At 41.6% G+C, this 19,337-nt stretch overlaps 1 protein-coding gene across 2 annotated transcripts in view; it reads right to left on the reverse strand.

The window, feature by feature from the left end:
* The window catches only part of TSPAN12 (tetraspanin 12), a 79,829-nt gene that overhangs the window by 26,921 nt on the left and 33,571 nt on the right, over positions 1-19,337 (reverse strand). For both annotated transcript variants that reach the window (XM_054988992.1, XM_054988991.1), the window contains exon 4: positions 16,119-16,254. In XM_054988992.1, the coding sequence (XP_054844967.1) occupies positions 16,119-16,254 (136 nt within the window). The remainder of the gene's footprint in view (positions 1-16,118; positions 16,255-19,337) is intronic.

Below are 19,337 nucleotides of genomic sequence, written 5' to 3' on the forward strand. Positions count from 1 at the left end.
ATTTAAATCACTGGGCTTTGACTGGGGTGATTCTTCATAGCTTTGCACTGGAAGTTTACCTAATGACTTCCTAAAGTCTACATGAGCAGGGATAGAGTGTCTGGAAGAGCCAGGTTCAAATCACTCAACCATGGAAGTTTGCTGGGTGACCTTGGGCCATTCCCACAATTTCAGCCTAAATAACTAAACAGGATTGTTTTGAGGATGAAATGGAGGAGAGAAGAATGGCGTAAACCACTTTGGTCCCTGCTGGGGAGCAAGCTGGGACAGAAACGAAATAAATATGCTCAAGTTGCTATTTCAACCGGTGATGTTCTGGCACAAAGGCACTGTTCTACATCATCTAATTTAAAAAAAAAATTAAATGCAATCCTAGCCATTTGTTCCCTATCCCTATATCAGCTCTTAGTTGTACTCAGTCACAGTATCAGGACCCTTAAGTTGACAGTTCAACTTACACCAGGTGTTTCTTTCCTTAAGGCTAAATATTAACAGGGCGGGTGCGTGTGTGGATGTAAGGGAAGTAATGCAATCCTAAACAGAATTACACCTTTCTAAGTCTATTGACATCAATGCGCTTGGGTGTAACCAGGGCTTTTTTTCTGGGAGAAGAGGTGGTGGAACTCAAGACCGCAAAATGACTTCACTTTGGGTCAGCTGGAACAAGGGGCGAGTTTTTTAAAGTTTAAATCGCCCTCTGCGAAAATGGTCACAGGGCCGGTGACTCCGCCCCCTGATCTCCAGGCAGAGGGGAGTTTAGATTGCCCTCTGTGCTGCTCAGTGGTGCGGAGGGCAATCTAAACTCCCCTCTGTCTGGATATCAGGGGGCGGAGCCACCAGCCATGTGACCACTTTCAAGAGGTTCCGGAACTCCGTTCCACCGTGTTCCTGCTGAAAAAAAGCCCTGGGTGTAACTCTGCAGAGGATTACACTGCTTGTAAGTGAGACAGAATGCATTACTTTAAAAAATATTGTTCTTCCAGTATTTTATTCATTCTCATACATCCGAGAACATGGGGAGAAGAGACACTGGAATCTATTGAGATGTTATGTTTAAAAAAGGAAAGAAAGTTTATTTTCTTACTACATCTCAGCAAGTGAAACTCCAGAAAGCAAAAGATCCAAAGAAAAATTATACCTAAGCCTCATTAAAAGAAGCAAACTTGCAAAGTAAGTGGCAGCTCCATAGTTTCACCCCCTCTGCTATGCACAGTATGATAGCTATCACCGCAAGATACAAATGAAGCTAGCCAAGATAGGTGGGCATATTTAGCACAACAGACTGTAACGACATGAGCAATGGCAAAGCAGGCATTGCCAAGCAGCGGCAAAGAGGCAGCCGAAGAGGCAATTTGGAGCACAGAAGTAGCAGAAGGGAAAGTTTGGTCTTCAAGTCTTTAAAAAATAAAGCCCCAACCATCATTCAGTGTACCTATTTTTTATTCTTTGCTGCATTGTTAAAGTTACAACATTGCTGGAAAACACATTTGTCAGGATTTGCCAAATGTTATTATCCACTCATTTCCTTTCCTAATCAATGTGCAACACAGAATCCATCGTGAGGATGGACTTCCCAACCATATTTCAAACAACGATACAGTGAACACTGATAAGGAAATTTTAAAAAATATTCTGCCTCCAGAGTTCAGTCCCTTTTTCTGTATTCTTACATACTGACTTATTCTAACTGTTCCTTTTCTGAAGACCATCAAACATTCCACAACAGACACACCCCACCCATTCTTTCTGTGCCTCTAAGCAAGTCAGGCATTTTATACAACGGGTTCTATCCAACCAGCTTTTTAACCCAATCTCACCCAATTCCTCTAGTACCAGCCTTTTTTCATGGTCTAAGATGATGTATCCTTCCCCTTTCACCAGCTGAAAAGGTGGTTGGATTCAACCTACTGGTTATAATGAAAAAGGAAACCATAACTGATACTACATTTCCTAGAGTCAACAGCTGACAAATGAATTGTACTCTCTATTGTCCACTTGTAGAGTAAGAGTTCCCGAGTCATGAAATAGTAGAGAGTCCAGTAGCACCTTTAAGACTAACCAACTTATTTGTAGCATAAGCTTTCAAGAACCACAGCTCTCTTCGTCAGATGTTGACGAAGAGAGCTGTGATTCTCGAAAGCTTATGCTACAAATAAGTTGGTTGGTCTTAAAGGTACTACTGGACTCTCTACTATTTTGCAACTACAGACTAACACAGATAACTCCTCTGGATCACGTTATGAAAGAGGCTAGAATATGGTCACGCAAATATAATTCTCCCTTTTTAAAAACCTTGCAATTTTTGAACTTGGGGTGAATCATAAAGCTTTGGGGGGGGGGGTCCATCGGAGATTTCTTCCCTGTTCCCCAGAACTCTGACTCATCTTTAAGAAAGTTATTAAAGTCCTGAGGGGAAAACTATGCAAGTATGAGGACATACTCTGTCCTTCTTGGCTAAGGATGGAGTTACACATTCTGTGATTCTGTGTTGTTCTGCGATTTTTCTCAAAGATTTGAAAAGAATACAACTCGTAGAGTGGCGCTCATCAGTTTTCTCCAGCAGAGATAAAAGCAGCTAGGGGAGGGGGGAAGTTGTTTTTGGCAGGAAAGCAACAGAGAAAGAATTATAATTAAATAGTAACCCACCCAACCCCCATACCAGTCTCTCTTCCATGAAAGAATCATGGAAGTGAGTGTAATGTGTAGTTCCACCCTTTGTCTTTTGCAGTGGTCTCAGGTAGGGACTCTATTCATGGAAACTTTTTCAGTTCCAAAATCCCCTTGTCTGATATAGATCCTCCGCACTCATTTACAAATCTTATTTTTCCTGACAATACTAACAGAATTTGATGGAAATATTAGCATTAAAATTGGTGCCTGTTTCTGAATCACTCGTGTAAAATGGGTCTTATATTGGCATAATCAATGGAGGTGAAGTGGTTTAGTGTTTGGGAGACCCATGTCTGAATCCCCACCCTGCCATGGAAGCTTTCTGGGTGATCTTGGGTCAGCCACATACTCCCAGCCTTGCCTACCTCACAAGGCTGTTGTGAGGATAAAATAGAGGAGAGGAAAATGATGAAAGCCACTTTTAGTCCCCTAAAAGGGGGCAATTTTAATTGTAAGCCACCTTGAGCAGGACTTCTGAAGAGGTGCCATAGAAATATTCTAAATAAACAAAGGTGAGGTGTAAATGAAGTAAATAACTAAAAACATATAATAACGTTCTATTTACATACCACCCTTAAGGACAACTTAACACCCACTCGAAGCAGTTTACAAAGTGTGTCATTATTATCCTCGCAACAATCATCCTGTGAGGTGGGTGGGCCTGAGAGAGCACCTAGAAGCTGTGACTGACCCAAGGTCACCCAGCTGGCTTCAAGTGGAGAAGTGGGGAATCAAACCCAGTTCTCCAGATTAGTCCTGCGTTCTTAACCACTACACCAAATAAGTCAGGCACCAGTAACAAAAATGGATGAAACACAAAGCTTCACAACAACCATCTATAAAAGAAGAGAGAGAGAGAGAGAGAGAGAGAGAGAGAGAGAGAGAGAGAGAGAGAGAGAGAGAGAGAGAGAGAGAGAGAGAGAGAGAGAGGAAAAGGGCACACAAACCTTCCTAATCATAGGCTGCAGTTTCAGACGGACAACATTTGCCAAGAGGTAATGGGTAAGTTGGAAGTCGTGGCCTGGTTTATTCTTTGTCTATGACTGAAAGATTAATCATAAGCTAGAGCGTTAAGAGTGTTCTATATCCTTACTGCACTCCTGAATAAAAGAAGTGTGTGGCAGAACAGGTACTACCAGATGACCTTGTGGGTGGGTTACCAGAAGGATAAGAGCTCGGAAAGTCTTGCTTCCTGAAAAGGACAGAAAAACTTACCCTGCAAAATGACCTCTCCCACCACTATCCATCTTTAACCCCAACTAGCAGAGTTGCCAAAACTGGCTTGGTGAATTCTTGGAGACTTGGAAGTTCCCTTCTGCAGTCACCTATGGCAGATATAATAAGATACGTTCTGCAAGACTTGGTGCTTGTAATTCAAATTCAGTTGAGTCGCTTCCTCATATCCTACTCCATTGTTCCCAGTATGCTGATATACGTTCTAATCTTTTAGACCCAATTTTACTTAATATGCTGGGCCATTCGGAGGCCTTAATGGTGTACCGTCTTCTGAATGATTCGTCATCCGAAATAACTGAAAAGGTAGCCCTATTTTTAAGTCTGGTAATCAAGGATCGATGGAAAAACTAACTGCTTTCAATCAAATTACTCTTGTTACCATTATATTTGTTTACTGCCTGTATCAATAACCTGAGATATGCCAATAAAGGCCTTGTTGTTGTTGTTGTTGTTGACTTGGAGGAGCTGCCTGGGGAAGGTGGAAGGAGCTCCATGGGGATGCGAAGCTGGCAACTCCAAAATCGCCATTTTGCCAAGGGAAACTGATCTCTGTAGTCTGAAGATCACTTGTAATTCTGAGACAACTCTTTGAGGATGATAACCCTAACTGCAACAGAGCAAGGCCAGGACCAGTTGTTGTAGTGTTGTCTGCTTAGGACTGCACTGCTATTCACCAGGAACAACCGAGCACCTGCGCTTTGGCATACCTATTTATAAAGGAATGTGTCACAATGTAAGTACAGAATTAACGGTGCAGCAGCTGCTCCATTACCTTGTGCAAATATTGACACTGGACTTTGATTATTTACTAAAGGGAGACATTTCAATATATCACTCAATACCTAAAGAGGGTTGGGGGAGGCTGACAGAATTTTTAGCACTGATGTTTACAAAGAACCAGACACGACAGAGACTGGAATACATCATTTCTGGATTCCATGCCTTTCAGCAGTTTTTTTTTTTAAATGAGAATGTTCCAAATTTTGTTTTAGAATTACTTTCAAAATGTGTTAATACTGCACGGTGTTTAGAGTCGTATGGACTCCTTCTCTGTTGGCTGATCCATTTCTTTTTAAAGATTACAAATTATCAACAGAAAATGATACAGAAAATAGATCTGTACCTCTATTGGTGGCTGATTCCGCACACGTTGGATAATGCACTTTCAATGCAGTTTATCAGTTGTTTGAGGTGGATTTTTTGTTCCGCACATGAAAAAATCCATTCCAAATGATCTATAAAGAGGACTGGAAGTGCGTTATCCAACGTGTGCGGAATCACTCATAGTTCAGAAGGACTACGAAATGAGTACTTCTTTAGTAGGGTCACCAACTTCAAAGTGGGGCCTGGACTTCTCCCAGAATTACAACTGTTCTCTAGGCTACATAAATCAGTTGATCTGGAGGAAATGGCAGCTTTGAAGGGTGGACTCTACAGCATCACATGCCCATTGAATTCCCTCCCCTCCCCAAACCCAGTTTCCTCAGGCTCCACCCCCAAATCTCTAGGAATTTCCCAAGCCAGAGTTGCCACCCCAAATAATGGATGATGTGCACGATCAGTAGTTGGCCAATTCCCATCTGTCTGCAAAGAACACAACTGGGCTGCTATTTACCTGAACTTTGGAGGGGTTTGTTGTGTGGTACAATGTGGATACTTTCAGAAGAGGGGGCTATAATGGATGTGGAACTCACAAAAAGGTCCTAAGAGTCCTGCCAGATCAGTTCAATGCTACAACCAGTCCAGTATGTCATTTCCCAAGCTAAATGTTCCCTGAAACGGTTAATGGAAGCCAAAATGTCCCTGTTTTGTCTCCCAGCAATGGGGGGGGGGGGACTCGAGATTGTTTTCCTCCCTAAATCTTTTGGAAATGGGAGTTTCACTTAGCCATCATTACTAATAGTTAACGATGTATCTATATATCTATCATGAATCTTTAATTCTCCTTTAAAAAGCTAGACAAATAGTCATCAGTATATCTTAAGGCAGTGAGTTCCAGATGTAAAGAACATGCCGTGTTATGCACTGTGTTCTTTTTTCTGTCCTGAATCTACCATCCATCAAATTCATTGAATGTATCTAACTTCCAATATTAAAGGAAAGTAAGGGAAAGTTCTCTCTATTCACTTTCTGCATATCATGCAAAATGTTATAAGATCCTGTCCTTCAGACTGCAACCAGTATTTCCCTTTGGTGGGCCATATTTACACTTATAGTAGAGCCCTGTGGCGCAGAGTGGTAAGCTGCAGTACTGCAGCCCAAGCTCTGCTCACGACTTGAGTTCGATCCTGGCGGAAGCTGGGTTCAGGTAGCCGGTTCAAGGTTGACTCAGCCTTCTATCCTTCCGAGGTCGGTAAGATGAGTACCCAGTTTCCTGGGGGTAAAGTGTAGATGACTGGGGAAGGCAATGGCAAACCACCCCGTAACAAAAGTCTGCCAAGAAAATGTTGTGATGTGACGTCCCCCCATGGGTCAGTAATGACTCGGCGCTTTACCTTTTAGTAGGCATTTTACTCCAGAGGGGCCAAATACAGTCCCAAGAAACAGTCCTCATTTTGATACCAACCCATATGTAAAATAATTCATTCTACAACTTAATGGCATGAATCACTGGTTCAAACAAAGGTCATGTTTGTTAGCCATTCATCTTCTACTACCAGTACATACAAAGGCCTGGACCTTTGCTGTTATGACAAGTTTGGCTATATCTATACAACCTAATTCTATCATAAAGGAGCTTAATCATTGTTAAACTACGTTATTACACACTGCAGAGATGGGGCTGACGTAGATGGGGACAAGCCAATTTATAGATTCATTGTACCATGACTGTGTTAAGCAAATGTTAAAATACAGATCCCTTGACTGTTCAATAAGGGCCTTCCAGTGCTTATCTAACAAACAATATTTATTTTTCTGCCATTTTTCCGATAAAGGCTATTAGTAAAGAGATATGTGCCGTCAGCTTGGAGATATATTCCTAACAGATTTTCTTTGTTATATAGATTCAAATCCACAGGAAAGCAATAATTCCAGACTTCATACTTCTGTTGGCTGTTAAGAAAAACCCATTTTCTTTCTTTTTTTAAAAATTCCACCAGCAAAACCTTTGCACTTTTTTGGGTATATTTTATAGTGACAAATCCATTTGTATTTTTTTGGCTAAGCAAGATTATAAAGAATTTCAAGAGGAAGAAAACATTTATGGATGCAACTTGTGACAATCTGGCATATCCAAGGTTTCATCTGTTTAGTCCCAGAGGTTTTTTCAGCCCTACAAAAGATAGTAACATAAGAAAGAGCCTTGGAAGAATGCATTTCCCACTCTGTTGATGAACCAAAAGAGCCTTCCAAATGTCTGAGATTAGGGGGCAGCACTAAAAGGAATCGATGTCATACAGTAGCTGAGACTGTATGAGCTAAGGAGTCAATGTCATACAGTAGCTAAAACACCCAGCCAGTTTGGTGTTGTGTTTAAGAGTGGCAGGACTCTAATCTGGAGAACTGGATTTGATTCCCCACTTCTCCGCTTGAAGCCAGGTGGGTGACCTTGAGTCAATCACAGCTCTCAGAGCTCTTTCAGCTCTCACCCGCCTCACTGGGTGATTGTTGTGAGGATAATAATGCATTTTGTAAACTGTTCTGAGTGGGCATTAAGTTGTCCTGAAGGGCGGTATATAAATCAAATGTTATTGTTGTTATTATTAAAGTGGGCTGTGATCCAGGAGAGTCTGGGTTCTAATCTCACCTCTCTCAGGAACTTACTCTAATATGCTATTATATATGCTATTGATAAATGCCATTGATAAATAATAACAATACTATGAAGCTATGGTTTACAGCTATAGAGACACCCCAGCAGCTCTCTTCAGATAGTTTAATCATGAATTTGGACATCTCACACCCAAACCATTTGATTAATTAATTGTGCTTAGCTCAGACATCATTCACTGCTCACCCACATAAAGTAAAGGTGCAAGCACCAAGTCATGGGGGGACCCATGGGGGGATGTTGCATCACAACGCTTTCTTGACAGACTTTTTACGGGGTGGTTTGCCATTGCCTTCCCCAGTCATCTACACTTTACCCCCAGGAAACTGGGTACTCCTTTTACCGACTCGGAAGGTTGGAAGGCTGAGTCAACCTTGAGCCGGCTACCTGAACCCGGCTTCTGCCAGGATCGAACTCAGGTCATGAGCAGTACTGCCGCTTACCACCCTGAGATGAATATGAGACCATCTTGTCAAGTTATGGTCAAGTTATGGTCACTTATAACTTGACCACCTGGTTAAGTTATGGCCACCCAATTTTACATGGCAGGTGTCAAGCCACATCACTTTGCAAAGGCAACCAGTAATCAAAAGTGGTACTTCACTTTGTGATGAGCAAAGTACTGCTTCCCACCTGACACAGAAAGGGAAGATGGAGAGGCATCCTCAAAGACATCTGGTCATGGATATTATTGCAGATGCATCTGAGTTGTCCTGTCACTTTGTGAGTTCAAACTGGTACCTCATTCAATGCTTGCTACAAGTGAAATGTCCAACAACGAATGCACTCTGAATGGAATAAAATGTTTTTTAAGCTCTACAGAGCCAGCTACTCCTCAGCAATAATACTCTGTTCCCAATAATACTCTGTGCGACTGCGAACAGAGTAAGGGCTCTGTTCCCAGTCGACTTTTCTGAGGAAAATTTCCCCAGGCTCAGTTATGGAAGTTCCCTCACCTAGCCAGTCAGACCCCAACTGTAGACTGCCTTTCCCTGGGAGAAGGTAATTTGAGCTTTTCAAAGTATGTGTGAATTGGCTTTTTTTCAAAGCTGTCACCACTTGCTTCTAAGCTAAAAGAAATCCAGTGAAGATCCTATTAGAAATGACAAAAACACTGCTAGGGGACAAGCTCGGCCTGCAGGATTGACTCATTAGATGGCTGTCCCATGTACACCCCCCCACACACACACACACCACCCCGCATATTAAAAGTGTCTCACTCAGCTGAAACTGAATGCTTAGAAGCCTTTTACCTGCCAAGAGAGGCTTACCAAAGGTGTAAATTGTACACGGAAACAGAAGAAGATTTATACTTTGTTTACAAATGAGACTTTTTAAGAGCCCTTACTGGTTTGGTGAGCAAGCCTTTCAGTCTGTAAAAACAGGAACCATTTCAAATGTGTCAGATCACAGCAAAGACAGCAATAATATTCTCCTGAATTTCTGGTGTGTGTGTGTATGTTTTAATAACTGAACTGTTACACTGCCTAATACAAACTTAAATATTTAAGAATCAGGATCTCTGTAAGTAGCCTACGCTAAAGGGGAAAGTAGATTATTCTTCAATGAACTAATCTGGAGAAGTGATCGGTGCCCGAATTCTCACTGAATTAAATGGAAGTTCAATTTCTTGGAGCCGCCAGGACTGAACTCCAGCAAAACAAATATCTTTTATCCTTCACCTTTTCTTAAATTGTCTCTTACTAGAATCACTATCTCTGCGATTCTATTAGTGAACACATTGAAGAGCCTAGTTAAGAGGAAATGAGCAATACAAAAGAATGTTGTATTGTACCTGGAAAATGAGAATGACCGGCATTATCTATCCAGTTCCGCTGGCTTTTATTTTTAGACCTGCTCCTTGAAAAACAAGACTATAAACTTGTTCATTGTGTTAGCTGCTATTTCCTAGCAGCACTGGTGTTAATTCACATCTGTTCAGGAAGCTTAGTGTTACAGAAACTAAGAATTTAGTTTTCTCATAAGGCTAGCCAGCAACTGAAACCTTACTCCAAAGGACTGGACAGGCATATTCTCCACTGAAATGAACAGGACTCATGCTAGCACAATCACTGGGCAAACAGTGTTCACAGTTCAATTTCCGTGCGTTACAAAAGTTATACAGAACGTTCAATTAAAAATGCCATCTTTCTTATGAGAAATCTTATCAATAAACCTCAAAAACAACCTTCAAAGGAAATTGGAAGCCCCAAATCTTACATCATAAGCCATTTAATTCATTGTATGGTTTCCTTCTATGAGGAATCTTCGTTTAACGCAGTGTCACAAGCCCACTGAAAGAGCTCCGTTTTGCAGCTGTTCCTAAAAGTGAGGACAGCCATTCTCACATCTTCAGAAAGCCTATTATTCCATAAAACGGGAGCTGGAATTGTAAAAGAATGCAAACAAGCCGTAGCTGTCTGCACCTGCCCGCAGGAAGGGTCGGGGGGGGGGGAGGAATCAGACTGAGGCAGCATACAGGTCCATGCAGAGAGAGGTGGTCCATCAGGTATGTAGGCCCCAGGCTATGATTCGATTTAACGTTAAACTAGATTGTGAGTCAGCAGAATGAGGAGACAACTCATGTGTACTGTCTTGTACAGCCACAAAGCATGCATCAAACATGACTTCCAAGTATCATGTTTCAAGCCACTTGTACAAGCAGGTGCACGGGCCTGAGCAGACATACAGGAAGACCATGATACACAAGAAAATACCATGATCGAGATGTCTCTACACAACATCTGACACATGAAGAACACGTGTTGGGAGATGCAATGTTATCCAGGAAGGGTAGTTTAAAAAGACAGAGCTGGCAGCAGGGCAGAGGTGTTGCTATATACTGGAGCTGTGTGAGGGGCTGTGAAATGCCAGAAACTTCAGCCTATTATAATCTCTCCAGGTCCAAGCCTGGCTCTGGAAGGCAGCTCCAGCCCATTTCCCTTCCTCGCTGACCCCTGCTGGCGATCCCACTCTGTTTTAGACTGGAGAGGTGAAATTGACAGAGCCTTTGGGGAGGCGAAGATGAAATTAACACACCCTCTGAGGAGTGACCTCCGCCAGCACTGTCTTTTTAAACTACACTTCCCAGCTAACATTGCATCTCCCTACTCTTGAACAACATGTGCCGAAGCGTCTCGTGTAGAGAGGCTTGTAGACCTCTTCCCATCTGATTTCTCTTTTATTTTGCTATAACAAACACAGTTACCCTTTGAAGACTGCAACAGAAAGAAACAAAGAAGATTATGAACAAATACCAGAATTTCACAGCCATGACAGGAAAAGGATGTAGATGGGCTTGCATCCTTTTCTATAGGTTTAGGTTGTTAATGCTTGCGCAGCGTTCACTTAATGCTAGGCAGGCACACAACAGAACAGAGACATGGCATTGAGAGTACCCATAAGAAATACAATGCAATCCCGAGCAGAGTTACTCAGTTAATCAGAGGGCTTAGACTGAAGTAACTGCATAGGATTGCACTGTTACTAACCAAATCACATTGAAATGTGAGGTCTCAAGAGGCCCTGGGAGGTTTTGAAGTTACAACAGCTGTTTGTTGCACAGATGGTGCCCAATCTGACAGATAACAGTGACCATTTTCACTTTATAGAGACTGGAGTGAACTTTTTTTGAACTGTTTAGCTCCTGTGAGCTAAACTCTCTACTAATTGACTTGCAACCAATGTATCCAAACTATCCTGACATACTCCACATCGATATTAACCAAAGGGAAGCCTCTCCACTTAAGTATCTCTGTTTAGATTGTTGCCAAATGATCCCCTCTGTAAGCAGTAGGAGATGACAGATGGCAATCGTCTTGTAACTACGGTCTAATGCTATTAGAGAGGTTAAACATGTCAGTTCAGTTTAGACTTGTGTCTAATGCCCGACCAAAAAAGCTTCCATTTGTATTACATTTTACTACAACGTGCCATTTTGCAAATGAATGGTGGCACTGATGGGCCGATGAAAAAAAGCATACAGCTTTCACAGTGCGCTCACTGTCTCTATTTCATTCCTAATCCAAACATGCTCACGCAGTTTTGCTCTACTTATTTATTTCCTCTGTCCTGCTTCTAAGTCTTCCACTGGGTTTCCAACGTAGCTCTCATAAAAGTTACTGACACTTGGACCCCAACATTTCAGAGAGTAGAAGTGAGTTAGAAAAAAACCATCTAGTGCTTCCCTGAACCTTTTTCATTCTATTCTTTCTCTTTTACCCCTCCTTATGCAGCTTCCTACCATCCACCTGAAATATTCATTCCCTTCCCACTTCTCTGGCCTCTTCTTGTTTTTCCCTTCTCCTTGTCTTCACTCTCTTTCTCTCTCTTCAGTTCCCCCAGTAACCCTTTTGCACCTTCTCCTGTGCATCTGTTTAGGCTCCCAAAGCATTTCACAGGAAGAAATCTCATTCCAATTCAATAACTACGCTCCTTCATAGTTGAGTTGGACCCATGCATGACAGAGGGGGTGTGAACTCATAGTCCTTCTCCCTCTGATGGACTGTTCCTCAAAGTGCCGCACTTTGTTTCTCTCCTTAGGAATTAGAGTTGTCAAAAGACTCCTGGTGCGGGAAGGGGCCTTAGGTCATCTTGTTCAACACTGTCTCAATGCAGAAAATCCAAAGCTAGAGCATACCAAATGACTGCTTGAAGTTCTCCAGAGAGGCCCCCATTCATAACTGGCTTAATTGTTGAACCATTTATCATTAGAATTTTTCTGATAATTTACCCTCCAGGATTTCAACCCATAAGGTCTACTTCTGCCCTCTGGAAGACCAGAGAACCAGCCTTCGCCCTCTTCCATGTGACAGCACTATAGATTAGCCTTCAGTCTACTCTTCTGCAGGCTAAGCATTTCCTTCAACCTTTACTCATGGGACTTGTTTTCTGGACCCTTGACCATCTTTGTTGCCCTTCTCTGATGTAAGAGAAAGTACAGAGATGCACTCAGGGGCTGGACTGGGAGCTAAACTTGCCTCAAGCTCCTCCATTCACTGAGAATCAATCTAGTTTCTATTTGAAGAGTTACCAAATGTTGAGACTTGGCTCATAATTATTAATAGGGAACCACTGCGGCACTTTAAAGAGCAAGATTCGCGGCCAGCTGCACACTGAAGACCTAAAAAGGTCTTTAAGGTGGTTGTGAAGGTGCTACAAGACTCTTATCTTGCTATTCTACTGCAGACCAACACAGCTACCCACCTGAAACTATCTTCTAGGTTTAAGTATATTTTTAAAGGGGTAATAGCTTAACTTAAAGAGTTCATGAAAGTAGGACTTCACAACTTAGAGACAAGCTACAAGTGATGAATGACACTTGCCTGGCAAGTGAACAGACTCACGTGTATTCCTCCCTGTTCACTTGCCATTCACTTGCGCTCCACTTGTGAACACAAGTCTGTTCATTTGCCAGGCAAGTGTCATTCATCACTTGTAGCTTGGCTCATAGACTTTTCCCTAGCATCTCCCTATGAGCTTCACAAAGACTCAGGCCATATGATGGGAGAAGGCTGCAGGAAGGAAGGGGAATTAGGCCATAGCATACCTCTCCCCAGGTTCTTCTGAATGTGGAGTAATCTTGGCCGCAAGATTTGCTCCATATGTGCAAGAGCGAGGCAGAGCAGTTTCACCCTTTTCCTACAGGACCATGTGCCTCATGACATACAGTCAACAAGAACACAGCCTTCTGCAGAGGTTTTTTGGGCTGCACAGGGGCTGCTGGCATGGAAGAGCCACTTCCACAAAACCCCTTCCCATTTATAAGACTAACAAAATTTGTGGTAGGGTATGAGCTTTCGTGAGTCACAAGTCACTTCTTCAGATACATCTGAAGAAATGAGTTGTGACTCACGAAAGCTCATACCCTACCACAAATTTTGTTAGTCTTATAGGGTACTACTAGACTCTTAGTCTTTTCTATTGCTACAGACAGACTAACATAGCTACCCATCTTGATCCCTTCCCATTTGTGACCGTTAGGAACCAACTTTTTTTTCGTAATTTAAATTTAACTCTGAATTCAGTTCAAATGCACATGTACAAAATCAGGCTCCCAATTGATCTCAGAACAAAAAACAAATGGAGAGATTAAAAAGACTCACTACTTCACACTATATTTTTTTAAAAAAAAAAACCATGCCATTCATCTGGTTTTACAAAAGCTTTCGCTGTTGATCCATCAGGCTCTTTTTCTGATTAGTGTGATGAATGAACTATTGACTTGTGCCTGCACATCTCTGCAGTACAACAGTAAACTGCTTATTTAACAATTAGTCAAGAAGTGTGGCATACTTAGGAAAAGATCATTTATTCTTTGCTTATCAGTTGGGCCAGCAAAAGTTGGTTCTCAGATTCCCTAGAGTGAAATATTGGAGATTAAGAGCTTCAGGAATGTCTAGGCTTGATTTAATGAAGTTTGATTGCTCTACTCAAGCTACATGTGTTTACTTCCACATTGTGCTAAAATGTAGTAACTGATTCTTATGCTCCTCTGGCATTTTAAATAAGCAGAGGAAGAAAAGGATTAAGCTCCAGTTTTAAATCATTTTGGTCCCTGAAGATATTATTTGGAAAATGCTGCATAATTTAAAAATAAAAAACAAATGTAATAAAATAGAAAGTTATTCTGGATTTTTTAAAAAGGTTAGATTATTCTTTACATTATTTTTATAGATTGGAATACAGTTGTAAATTTTTGGAATGGCAAATTTAAGTAAAATAAACCAATAGAAATTCTTAATATCTGAAATTAGACTACTGGAATAAATTCTGATGGTTGGAATTACGTTAAGGATTATGATTACAGAAGATAATGATGGATTATTATTATAGAACATAATGGTGCATAAAACGGTTTTAGGATATCAGGTTACAATTTCCATGAAGTTTGGATGTGCTCATTTTAAGAAGTTTTTATATGGTAACATAGTTTTTCTATTACATTTTTTATATTAAATTACTGTGAAAATGGTATTGATGTTTATTAATAAAACTTAAAAAAGAGTTTCCAACTATCTATGAAAAGAAGAATCTAAGTGGCCTTGATGGGAGTTTTTAAAACAGGAGATAGATCAAGATGGGTAGCCGTGTTAGTCTGTCTGTAGCAGTAGAAAAGAGCAAGAGTCCAGTAGCACCTATAAGACTAACAAATTTTGTTGTAGGGTATGAGCTTTCATGTGTCATAGATGAGCTGTGACTAGGGATGTGTGTTTGGGTTATGGATCCAGGTTTTTAACCCAGATCGGGCCTGATTCGGGATGTTTTGGCATTCTCGAATCAGCCTCAGCATCGCTGAAGTGATTTGAGAATGCCTAAGCAAAGCTTACTGAAGTGCTTCGGAATGCTTTGTTAAGCTTCGGATAGCACAGAAACAGCCTTTCCTTTGGTGTTCCTAAGGAACACCAAAAGGAAACAGTGCTTCTGCTGCTAGTGGGGCTTTTTAGGTGGCTGGAGGTGGCATTTTGCAAGCAAAAGTTTCAGAAAGATTGTGCCCCTATCCACCACCAATCCCCATTTTTTCCTATGAGGACCAACCTTCACATCAGAGAATCACATTAAGAAAAATTTAATTTAAAATACACAAAACCATATGAAGCAAGGGACACTCTTGCAACTAGAAGTAAATGGAAGCCCCCTCCCCCCAATATAACCAAACTGATGCAAGGGGAACAACTTCACACCAGAGAATCACATCCTTTCAACCCAAACCAAACTGAACCAAGGGATACTCTTGCAACTTGATTCCCTTCTTCCTCCCCCTTCTGCCTCTCCTACCTCCTCATACCCCCTCCCATCAGCTAGGGAACCCCCCCCCATTTTCTCCATAGGGAACAAGAGAGGTCAGGGGTGGATAGGGGCACCTTCTTTCTGTCCAATCTTCCTGAAACTTGGGGGGTCTTTAGAGGATAGGTAGGAGTTGGTCCTCTGAAAATTTGGGATTATTCGGGAAGAATAATAGCCAGGATAGCCTGGATAGCCAGGAGCAGTGCTTCCCACTGGAAACAATGGCCGAATCTTCCCTAATAATCCCAAAGCAGTTTAAATACCTGAATCGGAATTTGGGTTTTCCTGAATTTTTTTCCTGCTTTGAAACCCAAATCTTTTTGGGGTGCATATCCCTAGTTGTGGCTCACAAAAGCTCATGCCCTACAACAAATTTTGTTATTCTTATAGGTGCTACTGGACTCTTGCACTTTTCTACTGTTTAAAACAGGAGACAGAGGAGGCCAGTTAGCCTAATGCCTGTTCCTGATTTATTTGGTAGAAACAGCATGGCTTTGGTAAGGTCCTTGAAAAAGTTTGCAAATGCAGACTAACACGATCCATTAGAGTGCATTCATATGGTATGAATAGTTATTACCTACACACACACGTTTTAAGGAAAAATAATCTCTTCTTTGGTCAAATATGAAATGATGTGCCAATGAATTAAACTTACCCATACAAGCAGCAAAAGATTTCTTTTTACTGTTCCACAATACCCCAACATCCCGACAATGATAAGGAAACAGCAGACTGCTATCATGACTGGATGAACTACAGGAAAGTAAGTGGAAACAACAGCTTCCTCTACCCTGAAAGCAAATGAAATACAGGGTCAGAGAAACAGAAGCCGAGCAGGATTCCCTGTTCTTTTGTTCAAACAATACAGAAAAAAAGTAGACTGTTAAGACACTGTCATGCACTCTCAGTCCAGATGAAAACAGTATAAAAATAGCGGTTCTCAGAGGAGCTCTACCTACTGAGGTGCAAGTACCTACAGAGCTATTTCTTCTTGTTGCATTTAGAAAAAATGAAGGACGAAAAGAAAGAAACATGCTTATCAATTTTAAACATGTGTTTCTGCAAAGGAAGTGAATACTTAAGGAAAAGTAGAGCCCTCATTAATTAGTAAGGTAAAGGTTACCTGAACCCGGCTTCTGCCAGGATCGAACTCAGGTCGTGAGCAGAGCTTGGGCTGCTGTACTGCAGCTTGCCACTCGGCGCCACAGGCACAGAGTGGTAAACCAGTACGGCAATCCAAGCTCTGCTCATGACTTGAGTTCGATCCTGGTGGAAGCCGGGTTCAGGTAGCCAGCTCAAGGTTGACTCAGCCTTCCATCCCTTCCGAGGTCAGTAAAATGAGTACCCAGTTTCCTGGGAGTAAAGTGTAGATGACTGGGGAAGACAATGGCAAACCACCCTGTAACAAAAAGTCTGCCAAGAAAACGTCCTGATGCGACGTCCCCCCATCGGTCAGTAATGACCCGGTGCTTGTAAAGGGGACTACCTTTACTTTTACCCATTAATTAGTAATAGTGGAAGACTAGATTTAGGTGGAGATCCTTGACATCATGATACGAATATTAGAATTTTAACATATGCAATGTTGGAGAATGTGCTCAAATGTTCAGTGAAAAGGAGATGAATGTGTCAAAATGCTACATAAATTGAACAGAAAAAGAAAGGAACCTAATTGTAAGACTGTGTCTAAACACTCACTTCAGTTGAACAAACCTTTCATGCTCTCTAATTCCTAGACTGTTCTTCTCACCAAGAGAAAATGAAAGAGAAAATATACAGCTTTATACATGAATAAATTGTTCATATCAGTGTTAACAGAGGTAACTATATCCCTTCCTAGGTTTTTTACATCCACCACAGAAAGAAGACTTCCTTTCTAGAATGCAAAAGAGAATTATTGCAAGCACTGCAAGTATAGGTTATTGCATATATAACCGATACACAATCCTCCAATGTTTTCAAACAGTGCATAGATATCGAGGTATAATCAGTACAGCAAATATGCAGATACATATTCATAAACCTCTAGATATGGCCAAGAATGCCATAGTCCATTTTAAGGATTGCTCTTTTAGTGTTTTTTTTCTCTTTCCTTTACAGAGATGCCAGAGTGAGATTTCAAGCCGACAACACCGTTGTGTGCAGGCAGGCAGTCACTTCACGCAATAACCAGTATCCTCACCTCCTTGTTTTTGTTCTTTTGCAGGTCGGATATTACAAGTTTGGGGGTACAGCCCCTCCACTCACCCCGCCCGACAGGAAACTAGCCCACTTTGCCCATTTTGTAAGGACAACTTTATCAAGTGTATAGGTAGAGCATATTAACTGTTATTTATGTACAAGAACGTATTGATATATTTTTATATGGGATATATTTATTCACTTAACGCACTTGTCACTTTATAAATATACACATGTGAGATCCTTAGTATTTTTGTATAGTTGATATTTCTCTGATGTTTGGGGTGTTCCCCTTCTTTCTGTGCTTTCTCCCAGGGGTGCCTCTTTGTTGTGTTTGTTGTAACCTTCAAGTGGGGCCTGGAGATCTCCCAGAATTACAGCTGTTCTTTAGACTACATTGATCTATTCCCCTGGAGAAACTGGTTCCTTTGGAAGGTGGACTCTATGGTGTTATAACCTCTTGAGGTCCCTCTCCTCCCCAAACCACACCGGCATCAGGATCCACCCCCAAATCTCCAGGAATTTCCCAACCCGGAGTTGGCAACCCTACCAGCAGGAAAAGTCCCCAACATATTCTGCAAGAGGAGTTTTTAGAACCTGCCAGCAATGCAGGTAGACAAAGTACCTTGCTGCATCCCATGCTGGGAGGCAGCAGCAGTACCAAGAACTGAATAGTTTTCTGTCTCTGTCCAGACTCAAAATACCACACTTACTGCTCCTCTGTTGTAAGAAATCCTTGGCAAACAATGAGTACAAAATGATACCTGACTACTGAAAACAGTGGTTGGCTACCAAGACCAATCAACATTCATGGATGCCAACCATTTATGTTTTTGTTCACGTAAGCATGTCAGCAGCATTCCTTTTGGGGTAAAACCAGTGGTAGCTTTTTAAAATCTACCTCCTTTTCTCTCATGCAGTGAATATCCATTTGAAAGACTGATGATGGAATTAACTCTCTGCCTTAGCTGCCCCATAAGAAGGATTCTCAGTTGGATTTCCATACCTATCTGGGCAGTGACTTGCAAATCTTCACATTGAAATAAATGTTGCTAGTCTTTAAGGTACCACTGGACGTTTGTTCTATTTTGCTACAACCGACAAACACGGCAACCTCTTTGCAAATTTCAAAATCAGCACAGAGATTTTCTACAATATATAGTGCTGCCTCCATCAAAGACGATGGTACTAAAATGATCGTGCATTCATTTTTCATTTGCTGCTGTATCATTCATGTCCAGCTGGCTCTAGTTGGGCAAGCAAATTCAAGGTATTAACTGAGAATGGTGGGGTAAAGCCCTTTTCTGAGGTGACACCATGTCAATAGAAAGCAGGTTTTCCTGTTTGACTTGCCAGAGCCAAAAGACAAACTGCATCATTCGCTTCCCAATCTATGTAGCATGAAGAGTTTGTGTTGGCAGTCACAACCGACCGGTGGCCATTTCACAATTTACATCGCTATCACATTTGCAGTGTGTATAATGGCATTTTCGACAGCAAACTCTGCACAGCCTGAAGGGAAGCAGCACACTGGAGAGCAGGGAGGAAGCTGAAATGGGAGGACACTGCCTGCTGCCACTTGATCCACGCACACTGTAACTGTAAAACATTTATGAATGGTCACTTACGCTCCCAGTAACTGTGGAATATACACTCGCCAAGCATTGCCTCTTCAGTTTAAGCCTGTTATCTT

The sequence above is a fragment of the Eublepharis macularius genome, chromosome 9 (assembly GCF_028583425.1).
Source record: "Eublepharis macularius isolate TG4126 chromosome 9, MPM_Emac_v1.0, whole genome shotgun sequence".
Lineage (NCBI taxonomy): Eukaryota > Metazoa > Chordata > Lepidosauria > Squamata > Eublepharidae > Eublepharis > Eublepharis macularius.